This window comes from Mizuhopecten yessoensis, unplaced genomic scaffold (assembly GCF_002113885.1).
Source record: "Mizuhopecten yessoensis strain PY_sf001 unplaced genomic scaffold, ASM211388v2 scaffold716281, whole genome shotgun sequence".
In the NCBI taxonomy this organism is placed as follows: Eukaryota; Metazoa; Mollusca; class Bivalvia; order Pectinida; family Pectinidae; genus Mizuhopecten; species Mizuhopecten yessoensis.
Window position 1 is genome coordinate 502,778 of NW_018480038.1, and position 18,104 is coordinate 520,881.

Below are 18,104 nucleotides of genomic sequence, written 5' to 3' on the forward strand. Positions count from 1 at the left end.
TGTAAATAAGTATACATTAAGAAGTTAAGGACAGAATGGGCTGTCAATCGGGTATATAGACGTACAGTAAACACAGGTATGATTACAGGTGTGACAATACCAATCTATGCCTGTCTGATTAATATGGAGTTCTGCCTCGACGATTCCCGTTACATCTAAATGGCTGTTACTTCACGTCCCTGTAGCACCAGTATAAAGAACCCAGACTTCGTAAGAAAGGCGGACTTGTCGTGTTTACTCGGAGAGTGAATGCCATATTAATTGATTGTGAATGGAGGTACGATGTGGGATTGATAAATATATGGTCCCTTTAATATCGTATATGACACACGCCCCGTGAGTTGAGAAGGCCGGGTGAGTCTCCCTCAGTCCCACATTGACCGGGTCGTGTCCCGCTCCTCGGACCAACGCTGCAGAATACACACGACAGTGGGAGGGTTAACCGATATCACGGTTTAACTTAAACACACAAACCTGACAAATACTTAACGTTTACTTTGTATATTATTATAAATACACGAGGTGAAAGCCTGGGATTTAACGGACGTGTATTACCTCGGTCGTGTAGAGATCACCTGTTTTGATTGATGTGTGAAATATTGAAGACTGTTTTTATTGAAACTTATCGTTAGTTCTCTTACACAGTGAACGAGAACAGCATGTTTGGGGATCGAACCGCAATCTTCATCTGGGTCTAAGTCGGACCAATTCAGACAAAAATATGTTTTTGGAAAATATTTTATTATACGTTTTCTGGGATACTTTTCATTACAACTGTGACAAGTGTTTGTTAGTGTGAGTACAGCTCTCCAGAATGGCTGATGAGGATGGAGGCGCCTGGTACTTCATCACCGACAGTAACATCATCAAGAACTTGTAAGTTGAGGCCTGCTCCAATGTATATATCTGTCCCCATCATCCGAATAAGTGTGTGCTTCATATACTCATCTTTTATTTCTCATCAAAACATTCACGTTCATGATTCATATTCAAATTATTTTTGATAAAAACATTTTGCTTCAGTCTGTTGCCTGAAGGCAAAATAAACACCATTAAACACCTCAGATTACTCACATCAATAAACACATCACACTACTGACAACATTAAACACCTCGGACTACTCACATCATTAAACACATCAGACTACTCACATCATTAAACACCTCAAACTACTCACATCATTAAACACTTCAGACTACTCCCATCATTAAACACATCGGACTACTCACATCATTAAACACCTCAGACTACTCACATCATTAAACACCTCAGACTACTCACATCATTAAACACCTCAGACTACTCACATCATTAAACACCTCAGACTACTCACATCATTAAACACCTCAGACTACTCACATCATTAAACACCTCAGACTACTCACATCATTAAACACCTCAGACTACTCACATCATTAAACACCTCAGACTACTCACATCATTAAACACCTCAGACTACTCACATCATTAAACACCTCAGACTACTCACATCATTAAACACCTCAGACTACTCACATCATTAAACACCTCAGACTACTCACATCATTAAACACCTCAGACTACTCACATCATTAAACACCTCAGACTACTCACATCATTAAACACCTCAGACTACTCACATCATTAAACACCTCAGACTACTCACATCATTAAACACCTCAGACTACTCACATCATTAAACACCTCAGACTACTCACATCATTAAACACCTCAGACTACTCACATCATTAAACACCTCAGACTACTCACATCATTAAACACCTCAGACTACTCACATCATTAAACACCTCAGACTACTCACATCATTAAACACCTCAGACTACTCACATCATTAAACACCTCAGACTACTCACATCATTAAACACCTCAGACTACTCACATCATTAAACACCTCAGACTACTCACATCATTAAACACCTCAGACTACTCACATCATTAAACACCTCAGACTACTCACATCATTAAACACCTCAGACTACTCACATCATTAAACACCTCAGACTACTCACATCATTAAACACCTCAGACTACTCACATCATTAAACACCTCAGACTACTCACATCATTAAACACCTCAGACTACTCACATCATTAAACACCTCAGACTACTCACATCATTAAACACCTCAGACTACTCACATCATTAAACACCTCAGACTACTCACATCATTAAACACCTCAGACTACTCACATCATTAAACACCTCAGACTACTCACATCATTAAACACCTCAGACTACTCACATCATTAAACACCTCAGACTACTCACATCATTAAACACCTCAGACTACTCACATCATTAAACACCTCAGACTACTCACATCATTAAACACCTCAGACTACTCACATCATTAAACACCTCAGACTACTCACATCATTAAACACCTCAGACTACTCACATCATTAAACACCTCAGACTACTCACATCATTAAACACCTCAGACTACTCACATCATTAAACACCTCAGACTACTCACATCATTAAACACCTCAGACTACTCACATCATTAAACACCTCAGACTACTCACATCATTAAACACCTCAGACTACTCACATCATTAAACACCTCAGACTACTCACATCATTAAACACCTCAGACTACTCACATCATTAAACACCTCAGACTACTCACATCATTAAACACCTCAGACTACTCACATCATTAAACACCTCAGACTACTCACATCATTAAACACCTCAGACTACTCACATCATTAAACACCTCAGACTACTCACATCATTAAACACCTCAGACTACTCACATCATTAAACACCTCAGACTACTCACATCATTAAACACCTCAGACTACTCACATCATTAAACACCTCAGACTACTCACATCATTAAACACCTCAGACTACTCACATCATTAAACACCTCAGACTACTCACATCATTAAACACCTCAGACTACTCACATCATTAAACACCTCAGACTACTCACATCATTAAACATCTCAGACTACTCACATCATTAAACACCTCAGATTAAGTACACCATGAAATACCTTAGACTACGTATACCACAAAACACCTCAGACTACTTACACCATTAAACAACTCAGACTACTTACATCATTAAACACCTCAGACTACCTACACCATTACATACCTTAGACTACTTACATCATTAAACACCTCAGACTACCTACACCATTAAATACCTTAGACTACTTACATCATTGAACAACTCAGACTTCTTACATCATTAAACGCCTCAGACTACTCACATCATTAAACACCTCAGACTACTCACATCATTAAACACCTCGGACTACTCACATCATTAAACACCTCAGATTAAGTACACCATGAAATACCTTAGACTACGTATACCACAAAACACCTCAGACTACTTACACCATTAAACAACTCAGACTACTTACATCATTAAACGCCTCAGACTACCTACACCATTAAATACCTTAGATTACGTAAACCACAAAACACCTCAGACTTCTACACCATTAAACACTTCAGACGATTTATATCATTAAATGCCTCAGACTACTTACATAATTAAACGCCTCAGACTACCTACACCATTAAATACCTTAGATTACTTACATCATTTGTTTTATGAAAAACTGAATGAATATGATATAATTTGTTGACGGTAGAATAAATGATTTAAAATATATTTCTGTTATGACACATTTAAAACTTGAATTATTAAACGAACATTTATATTGATATATATTGTTTATTTTGATAAAATCGGCTAGTTTAACTGATGATGTGTTTACTTTGGGAAAACATGTGTTCATGCATGTGTTTGGTCTCGACATTTTGCACTGTCGACTAACTAATGCCTAAATCGAATCGAATTGTCAAATTATAGACCGGTAATCTTCTTTATTTTCTGTCTCCGTTCATGTTTAAATGGCAGTTACCTTAGAATCTAGTGGTTTGATTTAATACACTATGATTGCCTTTTATCGACATGAACGCCTTTTAGGACGATCAAGGTGAGGCTTTTGACGGCCTACAGGACGTAATCTTTGACTTATATACTTCGCTGAATCTTGTCACTCAACAATGCATGTACGTACTGTTCCTCTGTCATCGTTTGGAATTAAATTGCATCAAGTGTCGTTTTAGGACAGAAGGATGTGCGTCATCTTTTTACGCAAATGTTGCCATTGTGTGAGATTTATTATGTTGTACAAATGATGAAGCCGCTCTTTTGAAGTTTTAGTTATTTCATATCAACTTCAGAAATTCAACACGACAGGAAATTAGCTGTATTTTTTCCCAATATTGGTTCTGAAGCTCCTTTGTAGTATATGGAAAGAGCCCCCGATAAAACCTCTAGCAGGTGTATGGGATTATGTACGTTGGGTGCTTCCAACACGTAGCGCAACACATGCCTCTTTAGACGCTTCCAGGACGTGTCGTACACGAGGTTTATTAGTGACGCTTCACGACGTGGTGTACTGGAATCCGATTTGGACGCTTTCATGACGTCATGTAACATAGTCTTGTCCTTTTAGATGTCCTCGTGACGTGGCGTAACAAAAACGTTTTCGCGGTTTCAGGACGTCGCGTACCTGAAGACCCTTTATACGATTCCGGAACATTTCGTATTTTCAGATCCTTGGTGCAATTCATTGCATATTGCTGTGATAGAAAATCTTATTTAGCAAATTATATTTGGCTTTTTATATGGTTTGCTCACTTTTGAAACCGATGGGTCGAAGACTCAAGGTAATAAAGAACTTGAACTTGAACTTGCATGAACTCTTTAGTGTTCCTTAAGAATATTTAATGTTGTGCTTTCGAAATCTAGCGTGTTTGTCTCGCCGCTACCTCTGGCAGGAAGTTAGGTTATCTCAAACCTAGGTATGTTACGTGTATTGTGCTTTATTGTTTATCTCCCGGTCCCCGTGTGTCTGATCATGACACGGAAGTTTGGACCCGGCATAGGCACACGTGACGTTAAGTTGATGACGACTGTATGAGGCGGTACGTCAAACTTGAGCTGGTTTATGCTGATTGATCAGCCGTTTGTGATTCGTCTATCAAGTCAATAAAGTGAACAAAACTTGGAAATCAAATAAAACGGCGAAATACATACAATTTAAAACCCACACAAATATTAATTACATGCATTGCCTTCGTCGATATCCATTGAATACGTTAATGGAAACAATTTCAAAGATATTTGTATTTTATGTGTTGGTGACTGGATATACCGAGGTGTCTATATCTGTGTATACTGTTGTATATCATATGGCACGTGTCACAAGGTATTTATAACTACACTGGGTAGTGACGAAATATACTGGGGTGTAAATATGTGTATATAACGACACTGGAGAGTGACGGGATATACCGGGGTCTATATCTGTGTACTATAACTACCCTGGATAGTGACGGGATAAACCGGTGTCTATATCTGTGTACTTATACCGGGGTCTATATATGTACCAGAACTACACAGAATAGTGACGGGATATATCGGGGCCTTTATCTGTACTATAACTACACTGGATAATGACGGGATATACCGGGGCCTTTATCTGTACCAGAACTACACAGGATAGTGACGGGATATACCGGGCCTTTATCTGTACTATAACTACACAGAATAGTGACGGGATATATCGGGGCCTTTATCTGGAGTATGACGACACTGGATAATGACGGGATATACCGGGGCCTTTATCTCTACCAGAACTACACAGGATAGTGACGGCATATACCGGGCCTTTATCTGTACTATAACTACACTGGATAGTGACGTAATATACAGGGGTCTATATCTGTACTATAACTTCGCTGGATAGAGACGGGATATATCGGGGTCCTTATCTGTACTATAACTACACTGGATAATGACGGGATATACCGGGGTCTATATATGTACCAGAACTACACAGAATAGTGACGGGATATACCGGGGCCTTTATCTGTACCAGAACTACACAGGATAATGACGGGATATACCGGGGTCTATATCTGTACTATAACTACACTGGATAGTGACGGAATATACAGGGGTCTATATCTGTACTATAACTACACTGGATAGAGACGGGATATATCGGGGTCCTTATCTGTACTATAACTACACTGGATAGAGACGGGATATACTGGGGTCTATATCTGTACTATAACTACACTGGATAGAGACGGGATATATCGGGGTCTATATCTGTGTATACGTTCTAAATGCGGCTTTGTTGAGATCGATGATAATTACGATTATATTTGCGTCAGGAATCACGTTTTGCATCTTTTACAAATTGTTTAACAATAGAGCCTAACTGATGATATAACGCATGGTTGCCATCTCAATGTTAAAACCCGTGTCTGGTCAATCAGAACCCAATGTCAGGCCGTGCTAACACTAGATAATCACCAGTTAGGAAAGATAATACTTGTTTTTTGTTTTGTTTTGAATTTGGATAAATATATATTGGCACGTGTTCCAGATTTTCTGAAAGATGCCAGTAGATATACATACAAATAATCGAAGTACATGTATGGACTTCGGAAAGTCAGGTAGTCACATGTTTTCCAAAGGACTACATCTGGGTAGATTGGGCTCATACAGTCTACCCACATCGATACGGGGGCTACATAATGAATCGGGGCGAGGCTATATCGGCGGTAATATCATCCAGAATGTATTATAGACAATAAACCCGTGTGTACCATTAGTATAGTCGAGTTTTTATAAGTATCAGTCCTTCGCGTACACGTATTGAATAACGTTACTTGTTGGTATACCTTGTAAACACAGGGACCTGAGAATTTGTTACAGCTTTATTTGGACCTAAAAAAGGGTGTTCAGAGTAATTTTACATTTTTATACGAGAAGGGCGGAGAGCCCTCGATGTCGAAAAGTCGACCCCACCTAACTTTCTTGCATCAAAAACAACATTTTTAGTTAGTTGATCTACGGGAAAATGCTTAGTACCGTTAGAAAGATGGATATTTTTACTTTTAAAAACCTCCTATTTGCACGTAAAATGTATTCTCCTTCTGTGGACATGATCTCTGTTTCCTGCAAAAGCAATCGCCATTTCAGAGTTTCGAAGTTTTTCTCAGTCATCGTGCCACTTTATTGAATATTAATCAGGTTGAGGTCAGCACGTGCCGAAACATGCAGTGTTGGTTGGTTTAGCGAAAAAATGGATCCACTTCCAGCCAATCACATCACGGTCTCGGCAAGCGCAAACCGCAATCTCATTAATATAAAAAAAAAGTGGCACGACGACTGCGAAAGGAGAATACATTTCCGTGTATATAGGAGGTTTTTTAAATGAAAAGTAGCCATCTTTCCAACGGTACTAAGCATTTTCCCGTAGATCAACTAGAAATGTTGTTTTTGATGCAAGAAGGCTAGGTGGGGTCGACTTTTCGACATCTATGATCATTGGGGTGTCATTTTTTCCGAAAGTCGATCTAAACCCATAAAACATGTAAAATTACTCGGAACACCTTAGCTTAGGTCCAAATATAGCTGTAACAATTTCTCAGGGTAGACACTTGTAAACGTATTCTATACTCGTTATCGTGATTCTTGTAGATTTATCATCACTCAACTCAAAGTTTAAACACTTCATTTGTTTATTCTATAAACACTAGCTAAATATGTTTTGCATGAATCAGTTCTCGATACGAATCAATAGAGGTTTTGACGATATCAAATTGGGACTATTGAAATGGAATTATATACTTGCTTGCTTGTCCTTTATAAATCACGTGGCAAGGCTATTAAAAGTACTTAAACCACCCTGGATACAAATTTACCCCTTTGAAATTCACCAGCCCAGATCAATTTCACACAATCGTGTCCACGTTTTAATTAGCGCCGATATACCACAGTAGGTGTTAATACTACTGTTTACAGTAGTAACATGAATAGATGTCTACAGAGCTGGGAACATACTAGTGGACGTTTCTCTATTGTTGCTGCAAGTCCTTCTTTGCATAGAACTCCTACACGTGTTTGTGAACGTTGTTCTCAGTAATATTGTGGGTATAACTCTCCTTGATAGGGAGACGGTTTGCTGTTATAGAACTGTTTATTTTTTATAGATCGTCCAAGTCCCACAAAGAGAGGCGAAGTAAGGCGTGTACGGAAATCACTGACGGTCTGACACCTACCACATCGATATGTAATCTGTGTGGAAACAATGATATAGATTTATACCGGGATACATAGTCATGTACGAGACAGCGAGCACTCGAGATAGCGGGTACTCGAGATAACGAATGGACAGCAATTCTTCAGCAATCCAAAACAAACACATATAAATATATATCATAAAGGGGTTAAGTCATAAGGGAAAGTTTGTCGTTAAAACTATATTAATTGCATATTTAAAGCCAATTTACATTTTGACGCCTATGGCTGACGAGTGAACTAAAATAAGTCGTGTGCCGTCTATATTGCTTTCGGAACAGAAGATGAAAAAGATTTTCCTAAATCAATAAGGAATATGATCCAATTCATGACGTCTATAACCTTGCAGCCTACATTATTCAGTCCCAGTCGGAGTCAAAGAGAAGGTCAAATACATTTAAAGGGATCATTGCAGCTGCCTCACATTTCATACGTATAAGAATGAACTGTACTTAAATGCAATCCATGTGACCGTCATTAACATAGGCGGTTGCTCTCTGATTGTTTACCAAAGTGGGTATATCTGGGGACCATTCGGTTGAGCAAACTTTTGTTACTTCTTCCCTGTGATGTCATACTTTAATTAATAAGCATAGGCTAAAACACATGCACGAGTGGACGTTGTTCCCAATTGCATACCTGTATATGTACGTTGCAGGGTTTGGTTGTACAGGTAACGTGATCAGCATATTTCAGTTGATCTTTACACTGGTTATATTTCCTTGTTCAAACACATACAGATATTATCCAGCCCCTCGTCCCTGCCCACTCCACCGATACTGGAGACACAGCTATGTTAATCCGTGTCCACTCGTTTGGAGATCTCTGGGTGTCACTGAGCTAACCTTACTGGAGTGCTTAATCATTGGAAACGATAACAGAATACTCGGTTATAAATGGGTCGTGATAGGAAATGGTTGTAATTAGGTAAGATATCCAACATAAGGAATTCAGGCTGTTTGTTCAGACCGTACGTACATTGACAGGCGGCCCAAAGAATGACGGCAGCATGCTTTAACAACCCGGGTTCAATGCTGCTGACCTGAATTCATAGCTCTGTCCGTGATTTGTGTAAGCATTGCTGAGTGTGTGGTAGTAAGTTTCGTATACAGTGTTTGACAATAAAAATAAATAAATAGTTTACATAATGTATTCAACAAGTCATCTGTAGTTGTCTTAATAGCAAGGAAAGTTAAAACCCGGATGAGCACTTCGAAGTATGATACATGTCCGTCAAATTACAAATCTTGTAAAGACCACTTCCTTTTATACCAAAATATGTTGCCTTGTGTTCCAAGGAACTCAAAAAATCTGTGTCATAAAAAAAACATCCATCATCAGAAATATGGATATTGAACATGGATTTTGTATAGCAACAAATTGCATTATATATTTTGAAGTAAATTAGTTATCCTTAACGTGAGTAGAATTTTGAAATAAGAATACATACGCCGTGGTTAAACGAACTGTGCTTCCTTCACGCGTCATGTGTTAACCTCGCGTGGTCTGTAACTGTCACGATGACCTAACACGTCTTTGACGATACAACATAATACAATGTACAAGTCCATAGAACGCATTGGCTTGACAGGGAAATCAAAGACTACTTGGGGCGTGTTCGAGTCAGACGGAGACACGGAGAAGTACACAATGTACACAAAAAGAGAGCATTCTGCAGATTTTGACAATTTCAATATTTCATATTGTACCTAGTGGATTTATAATTTCTACATTTTGCCAATATAACAGAATAGCGTTCCTTTCTCCCACAGTCAGTGTTTACCTCACAGAACCATGTCCTGTATAATCCGCTGGGAAAAGTTCGATACTTGTATTTACTGACGAGCTCACCATTATTCCCATCGTCAAGTTCTGGAGAAGTCACGTGTGGACAGCGATACTGTTTACACAGAATCGACAAGATAAATAACGGGACCAGTCAACCGATCGACGTTGTTTGTCACGTGACGTTGCGACATCCTTACGTGTTTGGTAGCAACGATTGATGTGAGCATGAGGGCTTCAATGGAATTGTGTTCTCATTATCAACAATGTACATAGGGTTACTGACCGCCTATGGAACAGGTGGCTGCTAACCCTCCAATGTTCTATAAGGCCCGGTCACACAGCCCTCCACGGGCGTATCGCGGCCGAATCACGGCTAAAAATTTCTGCCCGTGAAGCAGACGCTGTTGGACGCTTTGAGGTCGCGATAAAGACGCGATACAGCCGTACTTTACCCGTCGTTACACGCGGTAAGAAATTCACACGCGTCCCAAATACGATTGTCCACGGCCTAATCGCGTCCGTACAACGTCTGATTTTAGGTATATAAAAAGCGCGATTTGCCGAGCATTCGTCAGTTGTTCTCCAGACGTCAAGGGGTGAACATGGATCCCCGTCACCGTAATGACCTCGTCTTGCTGCTCCGGTGCCATAGCTTGATCTTCACGGGACTGTGTCTTGAGCGGTTATGATTTCTACAGCCCGGTTCGGCTGCTTTATTATACCCGTGGTAGGCCGCGGTACCGCCGCGCTTCACCCGCGATAAGGACGCGGAACAGTCGCCGGCGTCTGTTCCGCGGGCATACCACGGGTAAACCGCGGGTAAGCCAATTTTGCACATTTTCCACCACGGGCAACCGCGGGCAAAAAAAAATCGCGAAATTTTACCCGCGATACAGACGCGAAAGGCTGTGTGACCGGGCCTATAGAGGGTCATTAGCTATATAAAGGTATCCATATTTAACCGGAGACGGGGTAAAGGCAACGGAACCTGACCGGTATTCGAACCAGGAACCTCGGAACTGTAGACGCTTGCTCTAACCAATTCAGCTATCGCTGTTTTTGTCTGACAACAGAGGTTTGGAGCTACCATGAGATGACCTTCATACTTACTCCACATATATATTTCGTTCATTAACGTTTGCTTTTTTTACTTACTATAAGTAATGTTTCAAACATTTAATAGCAGTTTTATTTGCCTTTTGAGGCGGCTTTTACTGGCTACTTAGCCTTTTTGTGTCCAGCACCAGTCCGCTGTTGCCATCTTCCCAAACAGCTTCGTAGTTGAGAAAATGAGAAAACGGCCTGCTAAGTATCCTCTATTTTGTTTCAACTGGCACTGGGGCGGCAACTCGTATTACCTTACCTTAATGGCCACGGTGGTACACCTGCCTGCGGTCGGACATGATCCTTAATAAATTGTTTAGAATCGTTTAAAACTAATATATCATTACTGATAATATTTTTCAGCATACCTGAAAAGAGAGGCTTTATTTTTTGTTTTGTCTTAAATGACTTGTATGAAACTGAATTCAATTTGACAATTACATTTAAATATTTGACCATAACGAACAAGCTACTGGTAAATGGTACCGGTAGAGAGTATGTAGTTCTGTATTCGGCAAGTTCGTGATATGCAGGGTCTGATTGACGTATGGATAAAACTAGACGGCGCTGACACCAATTACTGTATTAGTCTAGATAATCTGTCAAACTGGAGCATAGACTTCCTCTGACGAGGAGTGATAAACTTCAATTGAAGTCACGCTCGTTAATACAAAAGTCATGTAAACTGGCACTAAACCCAAACACCCTGGAGAGCAATTTGCAAGCTGCAATTTAAAAAAAGGTCGATCATTTGTATGATAAAAGAGATTAGGACACGCTAACAAAGTGCAATGTGAAGCCCTGCTACCCAGCGTTTAAGTGTATGGGTACTGTGTAGTCCCCTATCTTTGACGGGTCTTATCGTTTGTTTGTATTGCTAATAAAAAAACACCTCGCTTACAGGTCGGCTGGCGTGTGTCGTGAACAAGCCGATTAGGATACGAGCACCAATTGTTTTGATCGTATTCTAAGCCATAATGGAGCTAGCCGTTTTCTGCTGATGGCTTAAATAGGATCTGAATGTATTGTACGTATAAACCATTCCGTGTCTCACGTCCCGGGCAGCACCGTCCCAGGTCTTCTCGTTATCAGCTTGTATACACTTGTAAACAGACAACATGTTTTCCAGGGACCGGATGCCAATCCACCACAAAATCAACCCTTCAGACCGGAAGCGGATAGTGCGGACATCATCCCGACATTCTACGGCAAAGGCGCGTGTTTCCGTTTCCAAGGATTTGGAGGACAGCTTCTACATCACCAATTCTGTGGTGCCCCCGGGCTCCGAGGGATATTATGACGTCACACTTGAGAGTCCATTCGGCTCGGACAGCGAGAAGGAAGGTAAGAAAGTGACACGTCATAGCTAGCGTTTATATAGAGAAAATTACGGAAAACAATAGACATCTGGCATGTAAGATGTCACTCTTCATTTTAACGTGGTAGTGGTTAGCAATCGTCAAATTGAGGATATGCACGTTTCTCCTTTTTCATATTTAGATAAGCCGGAGGATGGTAAGCGGTCAGAATGTGAGCGAGTTTATCTTGCTGCTTGTAAGCAGTGCCGAGTGGCCCCGGGAAAGGGCGTACTACAGGGGCTAGGGTCACAGCGCTTGTCCGTCAAAGGTCTCCAGCTGACGTCACGGGAAATTGAACCAATCACGTATGCTCTTACAGTAAGTGACGGAAGCTGGTACTTGATGTTCTTGTCGTTATATCCTATAACGTTATTTTCGTGAAGCGGGTGTCACGCTTGTTCATGGCGCGGGTCGTTTTAACAATAGACCTATTTTGGGTTCCGAACAAAAAACTGGATTTAACCAAACGTAGTAATATAATTATGTACTGCTACACTATTCTGTATAATCTTTTCAGCCATGTACTTACAGGAAATACAAATAGTCAGTAGTGTTCTTAAAACATTTTTTTTCCGCTGACTTCCAAACATAACCGATATTTTCGTACAATTCAATGATATTTAACCTTACAATGGGCATAACCGGGTGTATGCCAGGTGTATTATGAATGTCTATTCATTCTAATTTGTTTAGCTTGTGATGTATTTATATTTTGCTGTAGATCTAGCAGGGGCAGGGTTTCTTGTGAACAATGCTCTCTACTTTTAGTAAATCTTTTTGGTACGTCCTCAATGTCTTTAACAGAGAAACCACCACGTGACCACATTGGACGTCTCAAGCAATGATATCGGCAAAGATGGCCTCAACAACATACTGCGCATGCTTGACGAGAACATGTCTTTAACAAGCCTGGTGAGTGGCCATCACTATATGGGGAATACAAGGATGAACACGAATACTAACCTAGACATGAATCAAGGGCAATTAACCGATTTAAATGTAACTTGTTAAATGAACGGGGACAATATGTAAGAATGATTATTGTTCAGTTAGCATTGACGCCATCTCAGATTTGTTTGTAATTTATTTTCTGTAGAATATTTCGCACAACAACGTTGGGTCAGCTGGTGCGCGGTTATTGAGTGAACTGATTGCTAATAGTAAATTGCTGAAAACTATATCCGCTTCCGGTAAGTAAAATATCCACTTCCGGTAAGTAAAATACAAGATAAAGACCTGTTCTCCTTAATTTATATCTAAAAACGGAGGTTTTAAGATTTGATTCGTCCTTTTTAAAGATCTGAGATTCTTTTTGGAAATCTTAAATGATAGCATGTACATATAGATGTTTCGTTGACAATTGCAAGTGATCTAGTTTAATAAATGGTTGTGAAAGGTCAATCACCGTCTCGAAGTCATTTAAGTTAGATATGTATCTACATAAAAGACCAGTCATAGCATACACATTACCCAGTAATGTCTCGGCATCGGGTTACTGACAAATCATCACCACGTACGTGTACCATCACTAGGGCATTCGATTTCAAGATACACAATTTATTTAAGGAAATGACGACACGAAAAATCATCCAGAAAAACGAGTATTATAAAGAATGGGAATTCTTTAACTTACCAGGGTTGAATAGGGGACATCCGCCCGGTCATATTATCATTTTATAGGCTTATAACACTTGATAAGGACACATCCGAAATGTAATAGTAGATCAGAAAGAGAGAGAGAGAGAAGAAAAATAGGGGGACACTTATAGTCTCAAGTTCTGCATGAGAGATAGAAGATTCTGTTCTTCTTTTTTCCTCACAAATAAGTAAGACACAAAAGGATTCTCACGAGTTGTCAGTACAGGAATAAATTAGACCATTGTGATCCGAAGGATTCTCACGAGTTGTCAGTACAGGGATAAATTAGACCATTGTGATCAGAAGGATTCTCACGAGTTGTCAGTACAGGAATATATTAGACCATTGTGTCTTTATTTCAGGTAACAAGTTTGCCGATGAGGATGCTTCATGTATAGCCGAGTCGTTGAAGGTAAGTCAATAGTCCCAACTAAAGGTAAGTCAACAGTCCCAACTAAAGGTAAGTCAATAGTCCCAACTAAAGGTAAGTCAATAGTCCCAACTAAAGGTAAGTCAATAGTCCCAACTAAAGGTAAGAAAGTTGTCCCACCGGAAGTAAGCTAGTAGACCCATGTAAAGTCATCTGCTAGATAAAGCAACAATGGGCACTATCAGAACATCAAACTGTATAATGTCGAAGTCCATATATCAATACTGGGTTATATGTGTTATGGATCGAGGTCTACAATTGTCGGTAGATCTAAACACGATTGTTCTTATGTTAACAGGTATCCCGTGTGTTACAGACTCTGAATCTAAGTCATAATAACTTCCACGAGCGAGGAGGGGAGACACTGGCAGAGGGGATAGGTAAGCTGCTTTGTTCTGTCACTTCTGTTGTTTATCTTTTATCTTTTCAATATGGCGACCCTGCTTAAAGTTGCTGGTAACGGACCTGGTATCGTTTCATATTATAGTGACATGGAAATAGTAACATCAAAACCATCAGACTAAATGAAGGAAAGAAGGATTTTCCGATTGTTTGGCCTTAACGTTTGCTTTATATACAGAAACATTACCATGTGTTTCAGAGGAGAACACGTCCTTGACCGACCTTGACCTGAGTTGGAATCACCTTCGACTTGGTGGGGCCATAGCCATAGCGGAGGCCCTCAAGGTATACAGACGGTGCTGTAACTATTCTAATCACTGGGAAAAATAGGTTATATCAACAAAACAATATACATACAAGTGTACACGAGTATTCTCAGAAATACGCCCTGTACAGATAGACATCATGCCACCCATACTATGGATGAAAGCTCTGGCTTGTTTCTGGTTTGTCATGTTGTCACGAGATTTGTTTTATTAGAAAAACTATTGCTATAGCTAATCGGGTATACATTTATTTGACGTTTCAATTTTGTTTAGAAAAAAAAGACAAACGATTTTTTCCGTAAGGGGTGGGGGCTTAAAGGAGGAAAAGGAGTACCGATCCCTGGCCTAAGTAACGCCTTTATTTTGCCTACTTTTACCAGGAGAACAAGATGCTGGAGAACCTCAATATCGCCTGGAATGGTTTCTCTAACGCAGGCTGCAAGGTGATAAGCGCCAGTCTCGAAGTCAACACCAAACTTCACACTCTAAATCTCAGCAACAACCGAATAGGATACGAAGGAGCCAGATCGCTCGCTAGGGCGCTTATGACCAACCAGAATCTCACCCATCTACAGGTAGGTAAACTGCAACCTCAGTAACAATAGGAAAATCGGTGCCAACAATAGAGCGTCCACGATCATTAACAATCCTGACGTAAGGAGCGAGTTTCTTTTTTAATCAAAATATCGCTTTCATTGAATTGTGTCTTTTTTTTATATTTATATTTGACTTTTTGTATGCTATCCTTAGCTCAATCTGAACTCCCTGTCAACACTGGGCGCATTTGAGCTACTGGTGGCCATTAGGGACAATCCTGGGAGTGCAATAGAAAAACTGGAGCTGGAGGTAAGACTAATGGAATCTTTCCCTACCTTGAGGGTGTGACAGAGAAATCTCCTACCCGAGGGGTGATGCTTTTTGGTTGTCTTACCCGAGGCTCTGCCGAGGGTTAGACAATCTAAAAAATCACCCTGAGATTTGGAGATTTCTCTGATACACCCTCCAGATATGGGATGGTTATTTTTCTCCCATCCTATTATTTTAGTCACAACTCCACCGACAGTAGTCTGCCATGAACAAAAACACATGTGAGGTATAAATATCGTCATTCACTTTTGATGACGTCACAATTATTCGGCACGAGGCTATCTTCCCCTAAACTATGGGTTGACAAGATGGGCCCGTAGTCATGAAACCGTTCTCATGCTCAAGCATGGATTCTGTGCTCAAATCTACTTTCTTATAACTCGCTTAAATCATGTCAAACGATCAAAAAGAAAACAGTTTTCGGCTTTAAGTCTCTTCAATGTTTTTCCAAATCATTGAAAAAAGAACATTTTTATGAATTTATAACGGGAACAAGAAATTCGACTGGAGCACAAATTCCATACTCGAGCGTGAGAACGGATTCATGAACACGGACACTGGTGTTGGAACACCATTACAAACAATAGAATGGGTTATATTAGAAAACAAAAACAAAAGAAGAAAACAATACAATAATTACTAGGAAAAAGTAGTTGATTATGAAACGAATTGTAATAAACGATACCAATGTGCATTTTGTCTTCAGGAGGTACCAGTGTTGGCCTCAGCCCAGGCCATAGAACAGGAAATAAAGTCTGTCCGACCATCCTTCATCCTTATACATGACGTCGTAGTCCTTTCGGATGACCATCTCGCCCTCGCCAGCGTGGTCAACAAACGGAAGGTCGTCAAGAGTTGATGACGTTAGGAACACATTCTAAGATCTCAACGATAGGGGTCACGTGACATTGCCAATAGTGGTCGTGTGATTACACCTATTAGGTTTATGTAATACATCAGGGTCACATGATCATATCACCATCGGGGTCATATTACTACACTGGTAAGTGTGGTCGGAATCAAAACCAACGGAACAAACAATGGTCACCAAACAAAAGGGGTCCGCTGGATTTGTTTGGAGCTGTCTATACAGGTAACACACGTACCAGTATAGTGGTTACACTTCGTGGACATGTCCAAACGGATGTTTTATATGATAACTGGAGGTTTATTGGCAAGGCATGGATGATGGTACGGATGGATGACAGAACAACACGCAAGGGACATTGTTAAATTGTAATTTTTGATATGGTGACGCAGTGCTGTCTACAGAACGAATTGGCCATATCTTGGTGCTAATGGGCAGTGTTTTCTGAGATTAAAAAAAAATACGTCATAATCTGTGTATCTTTAATAACGTGTGATGTCATGTATGTTATTACGTGTGACGTCATATATATGTTATTTACCTGTGACGTCATATATATGTTATTACCAGTGACGTCACATCTGAATTTACATGTGAAGTGATATCTGTTATTCCTGTGATGTCATATAAATATTATTACCTGTGATGTAATGTGGTATCACTCACTTGTGATGTCATATATGTTATTACCTGTGACGCCAGTTCAATTGCTGTTGATGTAATGTCGAAATAAATTAAATGCGGCAATTATTATTTTTTGTGTACTTTTTATACGGTTAAACCTTAGGCGAAAGGTTATCAGTAAACATGTAACATGATGTGGATATATAGGATGTTATAGTGCCTGCAACACAATTACGGATGGAATGTTGCTTTGATCAATTCCATGGTGGGATCAATTGAACTGGTCTTGAGGAGCAGATCATGACCTCACCCATAGCAATATTTAATTCTTAAGCTTAAATTACATGTGTAAACCGTTGGACGAATATATACCACAACACCAAAACGTGGATAAAATATACGACAGCGTTCACACAGGGACAACATATACCGTATCGTCAATATACCGACAAAATATAGCACAACGTCAACACAAAACGACAAAATATAGCACAGCGTTAATACACGCATACAATGAACCACAACGTCAATATACACACGAAATATACCACAGCGTCAATATACCGACAAAATATAGCACAGCGTCAAAACACACATGCAATATACCACAGCGTCAATAT

The 18,104-nt window shown here is 39.9% G+C and overlaps 1 protein-coding gene across 3 annotated transcripts; it reads left to right on the forward strand.

Annotated features, from left to right (window-relative positions):
* Window positions 1-17,603, forward strand: LOC110442590 (leucine-rich repeat-containing protein 74B-like). 3 transcript variants are annotated; one of them, XM_021486272.1, is made up of 11 exons: window positions 1-876; window positions 12,161-12,375; window positions 12,532-12,707; window positions 13,194-13,301; window positions 13,486-13,579; window positions 14,390-14,439; window positions 14,756-14,837; window positions 15,059-15,144; window positions 15,506-15,700; window positions 15,876-15,971; window positions 16,699-17,603. In XM_021486272.1, the coding sequence occupies exons 1-11, from the start codon at window positions 815-817 to the stop codon at window positions 16,849-16,851; spliced, it is 1,317 nt and encodes a 438-aa protein (XP_021341947.1). In that variant the 5' UTR covers window positions 1-814; the 3' UTR covers window positions 16,852-17,603. The 3 variants fall into 3 exon arrangements, with proteins under 3 accessions (XP_021341947.1, XP_021341948.1, XP_021341949.1); XM_021486273.1 differs by lacking the exon at window positions 1-876 and adding an exon at window positions 11,930-12,058 and having other exon boundaries at window positions 12,145-12,375; XM_021486274.1 differs by lacking the exon at window positions 1-876 and adding an exon at window positions 11,930-12,058.
* The last annotated feature ends 501 nt before the right edge of the window (window positions 17,604-18,104 follow it).

Excerpts from the sequence above, each read along its gene's own strand:
- LOC110442590 (XM_021486272.1), top strand. The coding sequence starts at position 815 with ATGGCTGATGAGGATGGAGGCGCCTGGTACTTCATCACCGACAGTAAC. Across the intron at positions 877-12,160 it reads AGTAACATCATCAAGAACTT|GGACCGGATGCCAATCCACC; the intron begins GTAAGTTGAGGC and ends CATGTTTTCCAG. Across the intron at positions 15,972-16,698 it reads TAGAAAAACTGGAGCTGGAG|GAGGTACCAGTGTTGGCCTC; the intron begins GTAAGACTAATG and ends TTTTGTCTTCAG.